The 18249-nt window shown below is 43.2% G+C and overlaps 1 protein-coding gene across 1 annotated transcript in view; it reads right to left on the reverse strand.

The window, feature by feature from the left end:
• The window catches only part of LOC129695559 (E3 ubiquitin-protein ligase UHRF1-like), a 106004-nt gene that overhangs the window by 29586 nt on the left and 58169 nt on the right, over positions 1–18249 (reverse strand). The window contains exon 4 of the mRNA XM_055632630.1: positions 15065–15283. Coding sequence (XP_055488605.1) covers positions 15065–15283 — 219 coding nt within the window. The remainder of the gene's footprint in view (positions 1–15064; positions 15284–18249) is intronic.

Consider the following 18249-nt stretch of genomic DNA (forward strand, 5'->3'; position numbering starts at 1 on the left):
TGTCCATGCAGACCAAGATACCCCATCTCCATTGATCCCATCTGCCTGTGTTCAGCCCATATCCCACCAAACTTTTTCTATCTATGTACTTGTCCAAATGTCTCCTAAATGTTATCGTACCCAAATGTGGATATGGTACGACAGACTGTTGTATGATATGTCGTCAGGGCTCATTAATACAACCAAGGATAGAAACATAGAAAATAGCAGGCCATTCAGTCCTTTGAGCTAGCACCGCCAGTCAATATGATCATGACTGATCATCCAAAATCAGTAGCCTGTTCCTTCTTTTTCCCCCATATCACTTGATTCCTTTAGCCCTAAGAGCTAAATCTAACTCTCTCGCTTTTTGCATTTTGCTTGAGAATCAGCATCAGGCCCACACCCTACATCTGTAAGTGCACATACAACTGGAATCGGGAGACCACAAAGATAAGCTATATTTCTAATACACAAATCCAGGCAATTCTGCGTCCAGTGAGAAGACAGGATTTGCAAGAGCCACGTTTCAACCTGGAGTGCTTCATCTCCTCGGCTCATGCACGAGTTGCCAAGTTGTAAGTAGCATCTGCGGCTACCACCACAATGTATACCACTTACTCGGTGTCGTTTAGGAAAGGTTGCCAGGACAACAGTTCACTTCCCAAACACCAAAAATCCATCTACATTGGGAAAATATGAGCTTACAAGTGTACTACAATCAAGCCGTCTACAGTGTACAAGTATCTAGCTTACAGTGACTTCAAAGGAACAGCACATGCTTGAATCTTGCTGCTGGGCATGCCATTCATCTGTAGTTAATTATTTGCTCCACAAAACAAGTGTTTTTTTCTGAAAAAGGAACAAGTGCATATTCTGATAAGTAAAGGCTTTCTGTAGATGTAACTGCAACTATATGATAACAAGAAGGAAAATTACTATTTCCTATTTATAAATTGCTTGTGAGGTGCAAAAGATTTCAATGAAGAGGTAATGCAAAATTTCTCCAGCAAGCAGGAAAATACAAATATTTGCGTTTATTATTGTTGTCAGGTGTATCTAGGTAGAGTGAAAAGCTTTTATGTTGCGTGCCCTCCAGTCGACAAAAACACTGTACATGATTATAATCACGCCCTCCACAGTGTACAGATACTGGATAAAGGGTATATCATTTACTGCAAGATAAAGTCTAATATAGTCTAATTAAAGATAGTACAAAGGTCTCCAATGAGATAGATGGGAGGCCATGACCACACTCTAGATGGTGAGAATCTGGCCTTTAAAATTCTTCAATGAGTTATACTCATCTTAAAGTTGAAGCTACAATGTTATATTTTTATATCAATGTGTTTTAGCCGTGAGATTTTAAAAAAAAATATGCAGGGGATCGCTATCTCTGCCACCTTTCTCCCCTTTTTTGATCTCCCTGTCTGCATCACAGGGGAGACTATCGACTGATGTCTGCTACAAATCTACCGACTCCCAGTTATCTGGACTACACTTACTCCCACCCACCCTCTTACAATGCCACAGTCCACTATTCTCAATTTCAGTCCTTGCCGCATCTCCTCCAAAAATGAGAATTTCCATTCTAGGACATCCAAGATGCCCTCGTTCCTTAGGGAACATGTATTCCCCCCGCTGTCATAAATGGATCTTGCATCCATGTCTCCTCTGTGTACCACCCCCCTCTCCACCCCAAGATGAAAAAAGGATATTCCCCAGGTCCTCACCTTTCATCCCATGAGCCTCCGCATCCAACACCACTAGTCACATCTTCCCATCACCTCCACTTTCTGCCTTCCGCAGAGACCGCTCCCTTTGCAACTCCTTGATTCACTCATCCCTTCCCACCTAAACCATTCATTCCTCAGGTACTTTCCCCTGCAACCACAGGAGATGTAACACCCATCCCCATACCTCCTCCCTCGCTTCCATTCAGGATCCCCAATAGTCCTCCTCATCTACGTGTTCCCGTTGTGGCTTCCTGTACATTGTCGAGACCAAGCATAGACTTGGTTTTGCCGAACATTTGCTATTATTTTGGCTGCACTTGCAGTGTATTTTTCATAGATGTTCAAATCGCCAACAAATTGCACTGTAATAAGCCCACAACTACATCTGGTTCGTTGTAATTGTTAGCGATGATATACAGATTAATACTCGGCGCTTCATATTGCTGTTTTTCATCGAACACTTCAGATTCAGATTCAGATTCAACTTTAATTGTCATTGTCAGTGTACAGTACAGAGACAACGAAATGCACTAACACTTACGGTTGATCCGCCGAGGCCTTCTGGATTTCCTAGTTGCTACCCATTTTAACTCCTCTTCCCATTTACAAACTGACCTTTCTGTCCTTGGCCTTCTCCATTGCCAGAATGATTCCACTCACAAACTGGAGGAACAGCTTCTCAGATTCCGCTTGGGTAGCTGATCGGCATGATCAATGAATTCTTCAATTTTAGGTAACCAAAACCCTTCTTCTCCCTCTTCTCCCCCCCCCCCCCCACCACTCGTGTCCTTCCTACACTCGCACCCATTTCTTTCCCCTACCTCCACCTACATTTGTCCTCCAGTTTCACATCTCTTTAATCCTTCTGTCTCACACTTTTTGTCTTTTCACCTCTGGCCATTGTCCAACCTCCCGCCTATCAAACCCCTCTGCCCCTCAACTGTATTTCCTATTACCTACCAAACTTTGTCCTGCCCTTCTGTCTTCCAGGTTTCTTCTCTTCCCCCTCCCCCCCACTTCTTTCCTACAATCAGGCTGAAGACCCAAAACATTACCCATCCATGTTCTCAAGAGATGCTGTATCTAAGAAGATCAGTTCTCTACACAAGCCGTATGAAGCACCAGGCGCTAGTCTGTATATCATCACTAACAATTACACACACCATACAATATGTTGTATAAACCAGCTGAGTTGCGAACATCTTATGGTTCGATTTGTTGGCCATTTTAACACCTGTGACAAAAACACTGCAAGTGCAGCCAAAAGAACAGCAAGCTAATCACTCTCTCTGAAACGCTTTTGGATAGGACATGAAAGCAGTAGGAATGATTTATATTATAATAATCCAGGTACAAGATAAACATTCCACACAGTTGATGCGCACAACACTTTTTTTAAATTTTGCAGTTCTCAATCATATGCTGGAGTCTGATTTTATACCTTGCTGGACCAAGTGCAGACCCATTCGGTCTGCTCCACCAACGCAGCTGTCCTCTACCTGGAGCCCCCACGGGAGGTGTGGGGGTAGAGAGGGAGTGGGAGGGGGACAGAGAGGGAGCGGGGGGGGAGGGCAGAGAGGGAGGAGGGTAGAGTTTGAGGGGTGGGGGCGCGTCGTCATAGGGGTGGGCTGGTTCCCGAATGCAATACTCCCTCGCTCCGGCTGATGGCTGCCCCCAACGCACCCATCCCTTACCCGTAGCCCCCACGGGAGGCCGGCTACAGGCTCCAGGCAGGGCCCGTGTTCGAGGGGGGGGGGGGGGGGGGGGTGACGTCACTTGCAGTGCGAGCAAGAAGACAGTGGGTTTTTGTCAAAGTCTTTTCAGATTCTTGAACATTTTCATTAATAATTGGAGAAATAAAGCATTAATTTTTCAGATAAGGCGATTTCGGACTCCAGGTGGGGAAAATCTCTAGCGGAATATGTAAACGTTACCGTTAGCGCATCGATTTTTCGAGCTGATGTGATTATACACGAACAAACACACACGCACAAATACACACACATCCAAGATCAGAGTTTTAATAGATACTAGACCAAGTGCAGACCCGTTGGGTCTGCTCCCCCAATGGTGTGATCCCCCAACACAATATTCCACCATGCACCCGTCTCCTCCAATGGAACTGAAGCCATTCTCAAAAGTAAGATTCCAGCACTGCCCTGCCTCCCTCAGCAGTGGATTTAAAAAAAAATCCAATGGCACCTCCCTGCCTGCTGCAGCAGTGAAAAGTTCAGTGTTCCTGTCTTGCAACTTTGTTTCGAAGTGTGTTGGAAGCTGACATGTAAATGGAGAAGCCAGTTTATTTTTGAAATACTTGGGGGTGGGGGAGGGGGGAAGGATTTGATTAAAAACGTGTACTTCAACACGACGAAATGTAATGAGGAGCGGATACTTAGAAAGAAAAGCGAAATCTCTACCGAAATGGAAAAGATCTCGGAGATTGAGCGTCTGGATTGGGCGTGGCAATGAATCAAAGGAAGAAATGCAGCCGGCAGCCGTACATGCAAATGGATCCATTCCGATTGGACATCTGCGAGCATCGGCCATTCCGATTGGACATCTGCGAGTATCGGGCACGAATCAAAAGGCAGAAAGGGATCCGGACGGCAGCCGGACGGATAGCCCCAGAGTTTTATAGATATATAGATAGATATGATGTCATCACCGGCGAGAAGGAGGATTCCGCACTGGCATTTCATGGACAGCAATGAAGACTAGCAATGGGCCAATCAAGGTCCATAATATCACAACATAAATAGCAAAGTGACACCCAAAGCAGAATTTGGGCTATCATACACTATGTGGAGCAGCACGGGAATCACAAAATAAAGACAAATAGCTCACTAACAACCAACCAATCCTGTTTGATCATTAAACCAATTTAATAAGAGCCCCTCACCTAAAATATGAACTGGTTCTCTTTTTGCAAATGTTACCTAGCTTCCAGGGTACTTCCAGCGTTTTCCATTTTTGTTTTATATCTTATCCAACATGCAGAGGTCTAGACTGTTGGGCAAGTCCCATCATCTTTACATTAGCAGCTCATTGCACAGGCACAGTAGCTTAATACAATGACAATTCCATGCATTGGGTCATTTTGACAACCTATGGTTGGCACTCGCTTTGTTATAACCCCCCACTGAAAACGTACTCGCATTGCCATCTTTCCCTGCTCGGACAAAGGGTCCAAAACTTTAACAAAGCTTTTCACTGTACCTCGTGACAATACTACACTTGACAATAAACTAAACTGCACGGCTTCTCTTTCCACAGGTGCTGCCCGATTTGCTGAGCATTTCCAGCATTTCCAGGTTTTGTTTCAGGTTACCAGCATCTGCAGTCTTTTCCTTTTGATTTGTTGACAAGTGCATCATCCACTCCATGGCTTGTAATCACAATTACAATTAATATTTCATTGGACGGTAAAGGAGTTACAAAATCAAAGTAAATCTAAAGAACAGGTCCAGCAGCAATAGTGAACACCATTAGGTGGAACCCTCATCAACTAGAATATTGTGGCTGGAACATCTATTCTCCACCACTGGTAACTTTAGAGAGGCCCTTAGCTTAGATCACTTTAAAAACAGGCAGTGAATGATCTTCTTTGTGGACTTCCACCTTCTCTGTTCTTATGCACTTCCTTGCATTACTCAAGCACTCCCACCTTCTATCTGATCCTTTTCCTTAATAAAACAGCCAAAGAAACTCAGTAGGTCAGGTAGCATTTGTGGAAAGAAATGTACAGTCGACATTTCGGGTCAAGACTCTTCCGAAACACAGATGCTGCTTGGCCTGCTGAGTTCTTCAGCAGTTTGTTTTATAGCTCCAGATTCTGACATTTGCGTTCTCTTGTGATGGTCTATGTATTCCCTCCACACCGCTGCTCTTCACTGCATCTTGAAACCAGTTTGTCCACATCTACTCCCATCCACAGCCTGAAAGATCAACAGAGTTTCGTGCTGCACAGATTCACTTGCCCGCACCACAACGCATTTTCAGCACTGTCCATTTGCAGCCAATGAGGCGACTGTTTACAAGATCACCAGTTCCAGCAAAAGTGCATCAACTGTAGCTTCTACTCCGCTCCTGTAACATCATGAACTTCGGATTCGGACACAAACTCTTGAACCCAAACACAATCAATTTTAATCGGCCATCTGAAACATATTCCAATACCAGGCGCAGCAGCATTCTGAATAACCATAACAGAAGAGCTAACTTAGTGTTCAAGAGTTATTCATGTGAATATCCACCAAGTTCTCATTTCTGTAATATGAGTGCTATGATGACTCTATCTGTTGTGCTGCTGCTGCAAGTAAGAATTTCATAGCTCTGTTTCATATGAACTGTTCACCTGTACATCTATCTTGACATGATTAAAATTCTGATCTTGTTATCTTCCGGTTTGCACGGTCATTCTATTTGCGCAAAAACAGTACGCGACAGCGCTACGATTTTTCGCCAGCTTACTCACCGTTCACCTCTGCTGCGATTGCACCAAGTTTCGTTCCGATCGGTGGTCTAATGTAAAATTCAGCACGGTTTAAAAATTGCGCCTGCGCAGATCGATCTACTCTCCTACCAGTGGGAGCCGCGAGGATTGGTCTTTTCTCATGTCACTCCACAGGACGGTCCGCCCCTTCCAGCGCCATCGCGTCTTTACTGGAGCTGACGGAGGCTCTGGATGGCCGGCGGAGGTCTCCAACCAGGCACAATTTTCGGAGGGAGATGTTGCCAAACGGAAAACGAAGACTCTGATCCTAGCGGAGAACGTCCAGCGACCGCTGTGAGTCCACATCGTCCACTGTGAGTTCTCCAGACCCTTCCCCTCTGGTCCCCCTCGCTGGCTCCTGCCCCCCTCCCCTGTGATACTCCCCCATAACCCCCGTCTTTTCTCCGAGCTCTCTCCCCACCCCCCCCCCCCCGCCACCACACCCCCCCTCTCTCACTCCACAACGCTTGCTTCCCCCCCCCTCCCTCACAACCCCCCGCCGCCCCCCCCCATCACCCCCCCGCCTCCAGACGCCCCCCCCCCACATCACCCTCTCTCCCCCCCCCCGCCAACACACACCCTCTCCCCTCCTCCCACGCATGAAGAGAGGGAGGGAGTGCTGTCGGATATGGGGAAATGAGCCGCGCCTGCGCAGTTAGGGGCTATGGGTGAGTGGTGGAATATTGCGTTGGGGGAACGGGAACAGGTTGCGTTGTGGCACCAGGCCTCCCATGTGACTGGAACCCAACGTCTAGTATGATGATAAAATACTCCAGTCTCAAGACAAAAACCCTTCAATTTTGACCTGAACCGTTAACTGTTTCTCTTTCCACAGAAGGTGCTTCACCCGAATGTGTGTTTCCAGCCTTTTCTCTTTTTTTCCCTGATTTCCAGCAACTGCAGCTTATTTCTTTCAATTCAATTCAATTCAACTTTAATGTCATTGCACAAATACGAGTATGGGTACAACGAAATGCAGTTTAGCGTCAGTCCGTAGTATAGTGCAATATAGAAATAAAAATAAAAATACAGAATAATCAAACAATATGGACGGAGAGACTGGAGAAGTCTATCGGCGGGACTCCGAGTTCAGCAATGTGATGGTATTATTGTAGAAGCTGTTCCTCATCTTACTGGTACGAGACCTGAGGCTCCTGTACCGCCTCCCTGATGGGAGGAGGGCAAACAGTCCATGGTTGGGGTGGGAGGGGTTTTTAATGATCTTCCCGGACCGTCTCAGACACCGTTTTCGGTGGAGGGCATCCATGGCAGGGAGCGGGGCACCAATGATGTACTGAGCGGTTTTCACCACCCGTTGTAGTGCCTTCCTGTCCGCAGCAGTGCAGCTGCTGTACCATACCATGAAGCAGGTGGTCAGGATGCTTTCGATGGTACAGTGGTAAAAGTTGGTCAGGATCTGGGGGGACAGGTGGGCTTTCTTGAGCCTCCTCAGGAAGTAAAGGCGCTGCTGCGCCTTTTTGATCAGCTTGGAGGTGTTGAGGGACCAGGACAGATCCTCCGAGATGTGTACCCCGAGGAATTTGTAGTTGGAGACGCGCTCCACCTCAGTCCCGTTTATATGGATGGGGGTATGTCTGCCCCCTCTGATCTTCCTGAAGTCAACAATAATTTCCTTTGTCTTCTTGGAGTTGAGGACGAGGTTATTGTTGGCACACCAGGCTGTCAGGTGCTGGACCTCATCCCTGTAGGCTGATTCGTCGTTGTCACTGATCAGTCCTACCACCGTGGTGTCGTAGGCAAACTTAATGATGGCGTTGGAGCCATTCTTAGGGATGCAGTCATGGGTGAAGAGGGAGTAGAGGAGAGGGCTGAGCACACAGCCCTGAGGCACGCCGGTGTTCAGTGTTATAGTGGAGGAGGTGAGGTTGTTGACCCTAACAGACTGCGGTCTGTTGGTGAGGAAATCCAGTGTCCAATTGCAGAGGCAGGTGGAGATGCCAAGTCCGCTGAGTTTGGTGATCAAGCTGGCGGGGATGACAGTGTTAAAGGCGGAGCTGAAATCAATGAACAGCATCCTGATGTAGGTGTTATTGCTGTCCAGGTGATTTCCATTCTCTTAAAATAATCTCTTTCACTGTATTATACCTTCAAGCTTATTTAAAATATATATTTCACATTTATAAAATCAAATAATGTGAAAGATTAGGAAATAATAAAGGGACCTTCCACACTTACCAATGGGAATGGTCTTGTTGGGCTGATTGTGATAAAACAAGCAAAATCATTGCGAGTGACCTCACATGCAAACTGAAGGAATAGCACCTCATATTCCGCTTGGTTTGCTTACAACAAAAAGTAACAATGATTGAATTCTCTAATTTGCAGTAAGACCCCCCCCCCCCCCCCCCCCCCCCCCCGGTGCAGATATATTTCTCCCACTCTCACCACACCCCTCCCCCCAAGCCATCCTGCTCAGTTCGAGTTTCACTGTACCTTAACTGGTACACGTGACAATAAACTGGCCTTTGAACCTTTGAATCTCCTTCATAAGCACATCTCCCATTTCCAAAGTCCCCCATTTCTCTTTTACTCCCTCATATTCCCCTCCCCACTGTCCCCTCCACCATATCCCTCCCTCTGGCTTTACATTTCATTCCTTCTCTTCTTTCCTAATTTGAAACTCTTTTGTCTTCTTTTCACCTCTAGTCTTTGACAATCTTTCCACCCATCTGCCAATCAAACCACCCTCACCTGTATCCACCTATCACTTTCCAGGCATTACCCCACACCCTCATTCCTTTGCAGCCCCCCCCCCCCCACCCCAAATACTCTAATCAATATGAAAATGGGCCCTGATGCTAAACATAGTCTTCTGCTTTCCTCCACAAATGCCACCTGACCCGCTGAGTTCGTCCAGCATTTGTTTGTTTTTTAATTCACCAATCCTTATGTTCAGCACTGACCCAGAAAAGATAAACCCTTTTTAAATTAAAGATCAGTAAAATACCCTCTTTTTAAGTTGCAAATAGCTTAATGGTGTGAAAATGCTTGTTCTGACAGTCCAGAGTAATGAATGGACAATACAAAGCACTTGACTTAATATAACTGATTGAGTAGCCTCACCAAATTAATCTAAAAGCCTTATGTTTTTGGAGAGGACAGGCATGGTGAATTACAAATTATGTTTCAGAAAGAAACATTCTCATCCTACAGCCAGAGATTCTAGCAATTGCTACCTTCCCATCTAAAGGGGGAGCACAAAACCAAACAGAACAATATCTCTCAAAGTGAAGTACATCACTTTAAATCATTAAGGCAAAACTCACTTGGCTCTGAGTACTGAAGGGTGCAGGTTAAAACATATAACACTATTTTTGGAATAGAAGATATACCAGTTGTCCATGTTTTATGTCATTAGTAGGCTTTTAACCCAAAACTGTTGGGAGAAAAGTAAACTACACAAATAACGTACTATATTCAGAGGAGTTACATTGCCACAATTCCTTTGAAAGAAAGCCTGTGTCCTAAATAAATAGTGTCAATGTGCGGTCGTAACTAATTTAAAATTGCCATTTTAATTTAAACCTCTTTGATTACTTTGTCTTTTTCCCAAAACCTTCTTTAACTTCATCAGAACAATGCACGAAAGGCCGAGATCATAAAAAGGAATAAGAACATAGTATCTAAATACTTGCACCATTTTTGGATAGATTTTGAAAAGCAATTCTATTTGTTTTCATGAATTCAACACCGTATACTGCTTGCGTTTCAAGGCCAATTGCCTCTCCCCTCCTATACAGTAATACTGCTTTCCATTCAGCTTGGCAAAACACTCAGATCTTTCTACTTGACAAGGCCGATCAAATTGGCAGTTGCCACGGCTACAGAAGGAAAAAAAAACACCAAATAGCCTTGAGGTCAAAATAAAATTTAAAAAACGTCTCTCCGTGGACTTTACATTTTAGCCCACGCTTCCTGACTGAAAAGGCAACGTTACAGGTATGTGGCAAATGAAAATTTACAATGCAGCTAAAATCCAAATTACCCAATACCTTTTGGCATGGTTTGAATAAAGATTCAGTTATTTGGCCTACTCTCCCTAAGCACACAAGGCCATGTACGTGCCATACTGAATTATGACATTTCTTCCAATTGACCTGGCATGGAACATTTACACAGAATGGAATCTATTCACAAAGGCATCTTAATGCCATTGTGGGGTAAAGTAAGCTTGGCATCCAGTGTGCATTCCTTTATTCAATATTAAGTAATTTGGTTACCTCAACTTAAATATTATGATTTTGAAGGGAACATATCAATTTTAGTTTATAAATGCTAAAATGAATTGAAATCAGTGGCACCGTGAAAAAAGACATGCTGTTTACAAAAATAAAGACCAAGGCCAATTTATGTTGAGGATGAAATTTTTGATTTGAATCACCATCATCAAGCTTCCTCACTATAAATGGTGCATACCCGTTAGCATTAAAATTCCCACCCGCGGCTTTGAAAACCTGCTGCAAAACATACTTCTGATCAGTCTAGCATGACGCTTCCATTTGCATTAGGCTATAGAAAATAAAACTAAAACCACAGTACATTGATATGTCAGATACAACCCCGGGTCCTAAAAATAGACCAACAGGGATTACCTGTAATTGAAAATACAGCTGCTGAAAATCTGAAATAAAAACATAAAATGTTGAAAACTTCACCAGACACTTCAATCCAAAACATTAAAAATATTTCTCCTCTCGCAGATGTGGCCTGATCTGGTGAGTACTTCCAGCATTTTCAGGACTTATTCAGAGTTTGCTTGAAATCAGATTATCTCATCACTAGCCAAAAAATATGTCCTTGCAACATTACCAAGTGTTACTTCTGATTTACATATCACTTCCATGCTGTTTATTGGATTGGTTGCCATATTTTTTTAATATCCTGCATATCAAGACCATACTTTGTTCCCATGTTACACAAAGCAAATAGAAGCAGTGGAGAAATTATTAAAAAGGGTTACAAACTTGATACCAGAACTGCATGTTCATGACAAATAAGAAAGTTGTGATTTGCTTTTCTATAATATGTAGTGAATGAATAAAGACATTTACATTTTGGAGGTGTTTGATTATGCAAGATGGTGAAAATCTGTTTCCAGTTATGCACAAGATTATTAGCAACCAAATCTACAAAGACTCATCAATAAATTAGAATTCTAGAAACGTGTATTTACTTGACGATAGGTGAAAATATGGAACATGCTATCACAGGTACAGAAGTACCTGCATTTGCAATTACTAGCTCATATACTGGTATTTCATGTAAAAATATATATTTTTAAGGCAGTAACTGTATGCATGAGGAGAAATCGGGCCCAAGTACAGTGAATTGAGTGCTTTTCCATATTTGTTGATGGTTTCAATTATTTACAAGGAGTGATTCATCTTGATGCTGAAACGTTTCTTGGCAACTTATTGGCGTGTACAGAACTCATTCCTTCCACACGTGTGAGATCTATTTTGATCTCTTCCTGGCATCAAACAGGACTGGGCAATTGTCCAGTGACAGACCAAAGCAAGGTAAACATCCAAACAAGGGTTCTAAAAGAAAGAGGTGGAAAATGATGAACAGGAAGATGAAAGGCAAGTGGAGGAGGAGTAGATGGGACATTTTGATGGTCCCAGCATAGATGGGACACCTTGGTCGGCATGGGCAAAATAAGGAAAAAGAGGAGGTGACAGCTGCAGAAGATCTGATCAACAATCTCACATTAATTGCCAAGTTACATAATTTGCCTAGTGCTGCAATTCTACTCCAGTCACCAGGTCAAATATCAATCAGTATAAACTGCACTCTGCGGTTCCCATTGCTATAGTTCCTGCACCATTACCATCTCCCAGTATTCCATTACTCTGGTTTCTCCATCATCACTCCTTTGATAATAATGTCTTCCTTTGAGGTGCTCCCCAGAATTCAGTTTGAAAGACTGCAGAACCATGCAAACATGTTTCCAATGTTCTGCTCTCACCTGTGTATTATTCCCAGAATCACTGCTGGACTTTCTTGGTTGTCACCTGGACACTCATCAGCCTTTATGTTCAAAGACATGCAGTGGGCATATGGAATGTGCTGCCAGAGGAGGTAGTTGGGACAGGTACTACAACACCATTTAAAATATTTTTTTAGAGGGATATGCATCAAACGCAGGCAGGTGGGACCAGCGTAGCTAGGACATCTTGGTCGGCATGGTCAAGTTGGGCTGAAGGACCTGATTCCATGCTGGATAGTTCTATGACTATTCGCGGCATCCAGTCGCCTGCTGATGGATCGGCTCCTTGCCATCCATTGCATCTTTCTGTGCACCCCCAGGAATTAAAACAAATGCCCTTTCACCATCTCTCTTCGCAAAGTTTATGGCCCCAAACACACTTTTGTGAGAAACAGCAATTCTAGTTGCCTTTCTTTAAAATTAGCATGCTGCATTTACTGCCAACGATGTGGTCTGGTCCACACCAAGGAGGCCAATCCAAAATGAGTAACTTCTTTAAGAAGCATCTATGCTCAATCAATAACATGAACCCAAGCTCTCCATGGTCCTTTGAGCTTTTTGTTTTGTTGTCACTATTTCCTTAGCCCCCTGTAGTGTACCAAGTGATGGGAAACAATACATCATATTTCAATTATGCATTTTACAGGGTTCTAGGCTCAATATTAAATGCAACTACAAGAGTTCCCCAAGTTACAAATTACCTGACTTAAGGAATCCGACTTTATGCAAATTCTCCCATACATTTTCAAAGCTGTTTTCAAGCTAGTGATATCTATATTACTAAAAGTCTGATCTTGACCGCTTTTGGCTCGCTGTGCTGTGATTTCCGAGAGAACGCCGCCACCCACGGCCTTCATTTTTGGCTACCTCGCTCAGAGCCCCCCTCCACCTGCCTGGACTGCAGGATTTTTTCCCATTGATGAAAAATCAGAGAGGTATTAATGTTTTAAAAAATGTTGCCATTCTCTCTGCTGCCCCTGTTGGTAGGAGGGGGAGGGACTATAAAACCTGGAAGTGGTGTGCCTCACTCAGTCTCTGCAAGATGGAGAAAGCGAGAGGTTCACGTCTCTCTGAGCTCTGAATAACACTGAACAAATGTCTACTCAACTGTGAGTGCCCTTAAAGAGGTTTGAAAATGAAAATATGGTTGGTTTGAAGTAAAAAGGCAGTGCAAATGGTTGCTTGGGGGTTTTTGGGGTTGAAGTAAAAAAACAGTGTAAATGGTTGTTGGGGGGTTTGGGGTTGAAGTAAAAAGGCAGTGAAGATGGTTGTTTGGCTAAACTTGACAACTTCCTGTTTGCACTACATTGATTTTAGATTATCCTGAATTTTGTGGCCTTGCACCCTGCTTGAAGTGGTATTAAACTGCACTTGAATTTTGTGGCCTTGCACCCTGCTTGAAATGGTAGGAAAATGGATTTGAATTTGGTGGCCTTGCACTCTGCTTGAAATTGAATTTCAAGGAATAGACGTGAGTCAACTGCCAGCCCTCCAGCCGTGAGTGAGCTGTCAGCACATCAGGCTTGAGGGACTGAGCTGCCACCCCAAGAATCCATTTGGCCCACAGTGTCCATACTAGCCCTCTGGAGACCAGTAGTCCCTGCAGCCAACAACACCCATACCAGCACTCCAGAAAGACCCCCCCCCCACTGGCCACCAATATTGGAATTGGTGGAGAGGTGGAATATTGCGTTGGGGGACCAGCCCTCCCGTGTGAACATGGGACCCAACGGGTCCCACTTAGTCTAATAATAATTAAATGTTGCAAGACATTAGTTAATGAATGGGTACAGTATGTATATTCCCCTTGTATAATTATGGGCAGTGTTAAGGTTATTATTCAATGAAAAGAAAAAAAATAGCACAAATACGACGTGGGTATCTACAGAAACTGACATTTCTGAGGTGCAGAAATCGTCTTACAGATAGTGAACGAAACACTTACGCAACCCAGGGACTGACTGTTATTTAGATCATGAGTAATACTACCAATTCCCCTCCCACCCCTAAACAGAAATTGCTTGCAAGACATTTTCAGCTCCATTGCACTCAATTCTTTCATCCGAGTTGCCACCTGACCTGCCTATTATTTTTGTATTTAAAATATCTAGCACCCATAGAATTTTTTTTTCCGTCATTGTGATTAAAAAGCAGTACTAGTTTTTGTAAGCAGTCAAATGTCACATAACAACAGTTTTAACAGTGAATAGTAATCATCGCTTTTTAAAACAGAATCTTTAATTATCCTTGTACTTGACATGTACAGCCTGGTTCTATTGGGTTAGTAATAATCTCACCAAGTTAAAGTTGATTATTTTTAGTTTTCACCAGTTTACCCAATTCTTCTCAGAAAATTTCTCTACATCCTTCAAAAAATAAAAAAGTTTTTTTATTTTCAAAAATTGTCATGTTTCAATGTAAATTGGATTCCACCTCACACATGTTCCGTACATGCGGAAGCAGATAGTTGAATTTGCAATAAACAATGGTTTGTTGCCCACATCTACCGAAATCAAATGCACTTTCTAACAGTTAGATTATTTTTAATAATCTTTACACTTGGGCATGTTATACCTGTTCCTGCTTGGTCAACAATGTCACTACATTAGGGTGATTTTTAATTTTCAATACGATGCAAATTTTCTTTCTCAAAGTAAACAAAAGTGTGATCACAAAAACAGAGAAGCAATCTTTTACTCTATTGTCTCACTCTTGTGACGTAAATGCTTTATTGTACTCACATAGACGATATCCTCGATGTCATTTTGCAGATTATAACACCAGCGTATTGCATCCACACTGACTGCACATGTAAACATTCTGCAATGCATGCCGTTGAATGCTTACCCCATAAGAATTTTAACAAAGATTTCTTTATTTGTCCTTGATGTCTCCTTCAGATCAGTAACTTCTGCATCAAACCAGAAACCACGTTCCTCTGGTAACTCTAAGTTGTAATTTACCATCACAGTTTGTCCTATTCGCAGCTCACCCCACTTCAAAATAGTCCTTGCTCTTGGCCGAACATTTTCTGGATACATATCCACTATTCCATTTTCTGGATAACTGGAAAGAGGAAAGAAAAAGTAAAATTAACCAGAATACCAAATTAGCAAAGTAAAACGACTAAGCAATGATTGTTTTCTTCCTCAGAATACAAATGTCGTCGACACAATGTACACTTCGGTTAAATTTACCCGTGGTTTATTGAACCTGGAGCAGTGCCACATTATATCTCGATATTAGAATAGTGTTAACCAATACATCAGAAGACAGAAGACCATGAAATAACAAACAAATGAATCAGAAAACACTAGTTTATTTACAATTCACCTGCAATCTTGAAAGTGAATACATTTCAAAGACACATATTGACTGTTGAATGTTAATCTGTGCATACCTTCCAAATCTGTTATCACACCAACATATCCAGAAGCACAATGCCCTGCATAATGTTTAGGACAGTGACCCGTCAATCCCCAAATACCTGTCCGACAGATCAGAAACTCTCTTCAGGAGTCAGGTGTTTAAGTTCAAGTTCACATTTATTGCCACATGCACCAATTAAGGTACAGTGGAATTTGATTTACCATGCAGCCATACAAACAAAAGAGCACAAAACACAATAGAATATAACACGAACATCCACCACAGTGGAATCAACATTCGTCACTGTGGTGGAAGGCAATAACTTTGTCAGTCCTCCTCCTTTGTTCAACCGTGGTCAGGGCCATGAACCCTCCGCAGTAGCTGCTACGGATGACCCGATGTACAGGCCCACTCATCAGGATGCTCGAAACTTCGATGTTGGGACGGACGGACACTCTGTGGCTTGGAGGGCCCAAATTGGCCGCTTCCTACCGGAGACCGGAGGTTCACGATGATATAGGCCGCAGGCTGGCGGTCGGAGCTCTTAAAGTCCACACGGCTAGAAGTTCCGTAGACCGCGGCTTCAGTATGTTATAGGCCGCAGGCCGGCAGTCGGAGCACTTCTTCTAGCGACCCCCGGCAAAGGATCGCCCGGCTCCGCGATGGAGAGTCTGCGCTGCGCCCGCTGCTAAAGCTCTGGACCCGACTCCGGGAAAGGTGGATTTGTCAATGACCACTGTCCGTAGAAGACTTTATGAACAGAAATACAGAGGCTACACTGCAAGATGCAAACCACTGGTTAGCTGTAAAAATAGGATGGCCAGGTTAGTTTGCCAAGAAGTACTTAAAAGAGCAACCACAGTTCTGGAAAAAAGGTTTTGTGGACAGATGAGACGAAGATTAACATATAAGAATGATGGCAAGAGCAAAGTATGGAGGAGAGAAGGAACTGCCCAAGATCCAAAGCATGTCACCTCATCAGTGAAACACGGTGGTGGGGGTGTTATGGCTGGGCATATATGGCTGCTGAAGGAACTGGCTCACTTATCTTCATTGATGATACAACTGCTGATGGTAGTAGCATAATGAATTCTGAATCCTATCTGCTCAAGTTCAAAGAAATGCCTCAAAACTCATTGGCCGGCAGTTCATTCTACAGCAAGACAATGATCCCAAACACACTGCTAAAGCAACAAAGGAGTTTTTCAAAGTTAAAAAATTGTCAATTCTTGAGTGACCAAGTCAATCACCCGATCTGAACCCAACTGAGCATGCCTTTTATATACTGAAGGGAAAACTGAAGGGGACTAGCCCCCAGAACAAGCATAAGCTAAAGATGGCTGCAATACAGAAATGGGGGGACTATGTATAAACACTACTGTAATTTCTACATAGTGAAACCAAAATATATAAAAATGGCCTATATTAAAATCTGACAATGTGCACTTTAACCACGTGTGATTTTTTTCTATTACAAGTCTTAAATTGTGGAGTACAGAGGCAAATAAATAAATCATGGGTCTTTGTCCCAAACATTATGGAGGGCACTGTATATCTTCAGGCTAACAGGCAAAATATTCCTGTGTGATACAGAATGCCAAGCCACATCAATCTCTTATAGCTACTCCATTTCAGTGTCACATGGAACAAACTCTTAACTACACATGATGGCTTAGATACCCACAGCTCCAAGGGCAAATGAACCATGCGTGACTGCAGATGTAGGAATTCATAGCGAATAGAAAAGAGTTCTGCTCGAACAGCTCAGCGAGTCAGCCAGGATCTGCAGAGGGAAAAGGACAGTCGACGTTTCAGCCTGGGACCATTCACCTGGATGGGTTCCTCCGGCTGCTATCCAAGGATAAATGATCTTTGTGTTAAGAGTTCTCACCTCAATGAAAACAACTTTCCAAATGAGGAAATGTAAGACAACTTTAACCGCAAGAATTTTCATCTGATCAAATATGATGAATTATTAGCATTTTAAGACTATATGTACACCAGAGAACATGAAACAGAGCTCACACCATTTCTTGCAAGAATTAGCCTTGGGGAAGCTATTTTCTCCAAATCTGATTTGATGGCAAACTCCTTGGGACTACGACAAAAGCAAGAATACTAACACACATCAACAAAGAATCCAGAAATAGCTCACTTGGCTTTTTCTTTGCATTCATTTAAAAACATGGTTGAGTAAAACTACCTTCCCCTCAGATTATCTTAGACCCTCGACTTCTTCTGTCTGATAAAATTTAATGTTTAACGAGAATGTTAATACAAACTTAATGGATGCATCTTTTAAAACATAAAATAACAATGGACAAAATAGCATTGCTTAGTTTTCAAATAGTTAAATATTCAAACACTGGGCTGGGGGCGGTACAGTTGCATAGTAGTAGAGCTACTGCCTTACAGCGCCAGAGACCCAGATTCAATCCTGACAATTCCGTGACTACAGGTGCTTTCTATACGGAGTTAGTTGTACGTTTTCCCTGTGACTGCATGGGTTTTCTCTGAGACCTTTGTTTTCCTCTCACACTCCAAAGAGGTACAGATTTGTAGGTATAAATGCAAAAATTGTCCCTACTCTGTGTAGGGTAACGTTAATGTGCGAGGATCGCTGGTCGGTACGGACTCAGTGGGCCGAAGGGCCCGTTTCCATG

Source organism: Leucoraja erinacea, chromosome 3 (genome assembly GCF_028641065.1).
Source record: "Leucoraja erinacea ecotype New England chromosome 3, Leri_hhj_1, whole genome shotgun sequence".
Classification (NCBI taxonomy): Eukaryota; Metazoa; Chordata; class Chondrichthyes; order Rajiformes; family Rajidae; genus Leucoraja; species Leucoraja erinaceus.